General features: G+C 50.5%; 1 protein-coding gene across 1 annotated transcript in view; it reads left to right on the forward strand.

Moving 5' to 3' along the window:
• Positions 1-583: 583 nt before the first annotated feature.
• The window catches only part of TMEM167B (transmembrane protein 167B), a 4080-nt gene continuing 2695 nt past the window's right edge, over positions 584-1968 (forward strand). The window contains exon 1 of the mRNA XM_019513726.1: positions 584-731. Within this exon, the coding sequence (XP_019369271.1) occupies positions 584-731 (148 nt within the window). The remainder of the gene's footprint in view (positions 732-1968) is intronic.

Genomic DNA, 1968 nt, shown 5'->3' on the forward strand with positions numbered 1-1968 from the left:
CAGAGCACCACGAGAGGATATTAGGAAAAACGTTTTCACTAGGAGGGTAGTAAAGCACTGGAACAGGTTATCCAGGGAGGTTGTGGACTCTCCATCCTTAGAGGTTTCTAAGGCCTGGCTTGACAAAGCCCTGACTAGGATGATCTAGTTGGAGCTGGTCCTGCATTGAGCAGGGGGTTGGACTAGATGTGACCTCCTGAGGTCCCTCCCAACCCTAATTTTCTATGGTTCTGTGATCAGCCATACAATGGGCTAAGAGTGGCTGAAGAAGGGCATTTTGTCCTCAAAAGCTTGTCCAACATTCCTCCCAACCATACAATAAGTCCAATAAAAAGACCTTACCAAAAAAACCCAAACCCCTAGCTTCTTGCACATTTCCTGGATCACAGCTACAATTCTCCTTTCCTGATGTGACCAGATAAAAAACTAAATTATTTAAATGATCTTTTTCCTGTGGTTTTATTCCAACTCTGTCATCTGTCATTGGGTAACTTGTGTTTCTTTTCTCTGCTTCAGTTTCATATCCTTTCAATGGTACAAGAAGACTGAGAGGTGATTCTGGTAACAATCTTCAAATAGGGTGATGTTTATAAAGAGGAGGAAGGATGATATTTATAAGGTGGATGGAGACATGACAGGACAAGGAGCTCAAAGTGGACTCAAGCTGCAGCAGATAAAATTCAGGCTGGAACTTTCTGATTATGAGGCTGATCAAGCCTTGAAACAGGTTGGTTTGTGTTTGTTTTTTTAAGGAAAATCTTCTGTCCCACAAGTCAAATCAGCTAAATCAATTCCATGCGAGTCATTCAAGAATAATACATGGCCCCGCAACCAGCAGGCATCCTCCACACCTACCTAGGGCTTCAGATACTTACCTGGCAGGGAAAACACCATGACCATGAAGGTGGTTTTCCTACTGGCTGGGGAAAACCATGAACATGGCAGGGGGTAGTACACTGACCAAAGTGATGCATGGGTAGCCTCCCACTTACACTTCCAGTGGGAAGATCTTGGCTACACGCCAGTTTTATGGAAATGGAAGACTTCCCCCCTAGCTTGCTCCTGCAGCCATATGGCTGAGGGCAGGCAAAACTTGGGGACATCTGAACCCCAAGCCTCTGGGCTTGGGCCTACACACAGGATGCTCACCAAAGGATTTGGAAGCCTTGGGACAAGCTTAAGGTGGCCATCACAGAGGACAGTCCGGTTGTCCTCTATTGATATGAAACTGGATGCCTTTATATCTGCTATTTTTTCTCTTGAAGAGAAAAATAGAGGACATAAAGGTGTCCGGTTTCATATCAACAGAGGACAGAGTAGCAGAAAACTAGACTGTCCTCTATGATGGCCACCCTAAGTCTGTCCCAAGGCTTCCAAATCATTTGGCGGACATCTGACCTGCAGGCCCAAGCCCACACATGCAGGTTTGGGCATCCTATGTGCAAGCTTGCGGTTCGGATGTCAGCATCTGCTTTCGTATCAGCAGAGGGCAGCAGACAACCGGACCGTCCTCTATGATGGGCACCCATCGCAGGCTCCCTAGGGCCACCTCTATCCCCGGAAATGTTCAAGAGCCGACTGGAGAAACGCCTGGCTGGGGCGATGGTCAGGGCTGGCCCTGCCTGGAGCAGGGGCTGGACCTGGTGAGGTCCCTTCCATCTCTACTTTGCTATCCCCACAGACGGTGTTGTTTGTGATGCAGTGCCATCATCCAGATTAAGGCTGACCCGTGTGCTGCCATCCCACCACCCCCTTACAACGCGCTGTAGCCTCCCCTCCCGCCCGCAGCAAACGCCGGCGCCTGAGCACAACATCGGCGATCGATTGAGCAGTTCTGGATGAATGCGCGTCGCTCCTACCCTCGCCCGGGCAGCGTTATCTGCATTCGGCTGCTTCCGCCTCCTGCTTCCGGCGGCCGCGTTGGCCGGGGGGTCGTGGGGCGCATGCGCGGGGGCCGCGGGACGGGGT

The sequence above is a fragment of the Gavialis gangeticus genome, unplaced genomic scaffold (genome assembly GCF_001723915.1).
Source record: "Gavialis gangeticus isolate Ggan-Ray unplaced genomic scaffold, GavGan_comp1, whole genome shotgun sequence".
Classification (NCBI taxonomy): Eukaryota; Metazoa; Chordata; order Crocodylia; family Gavialidae; genus Gavialis; species Gavialis gangeticus.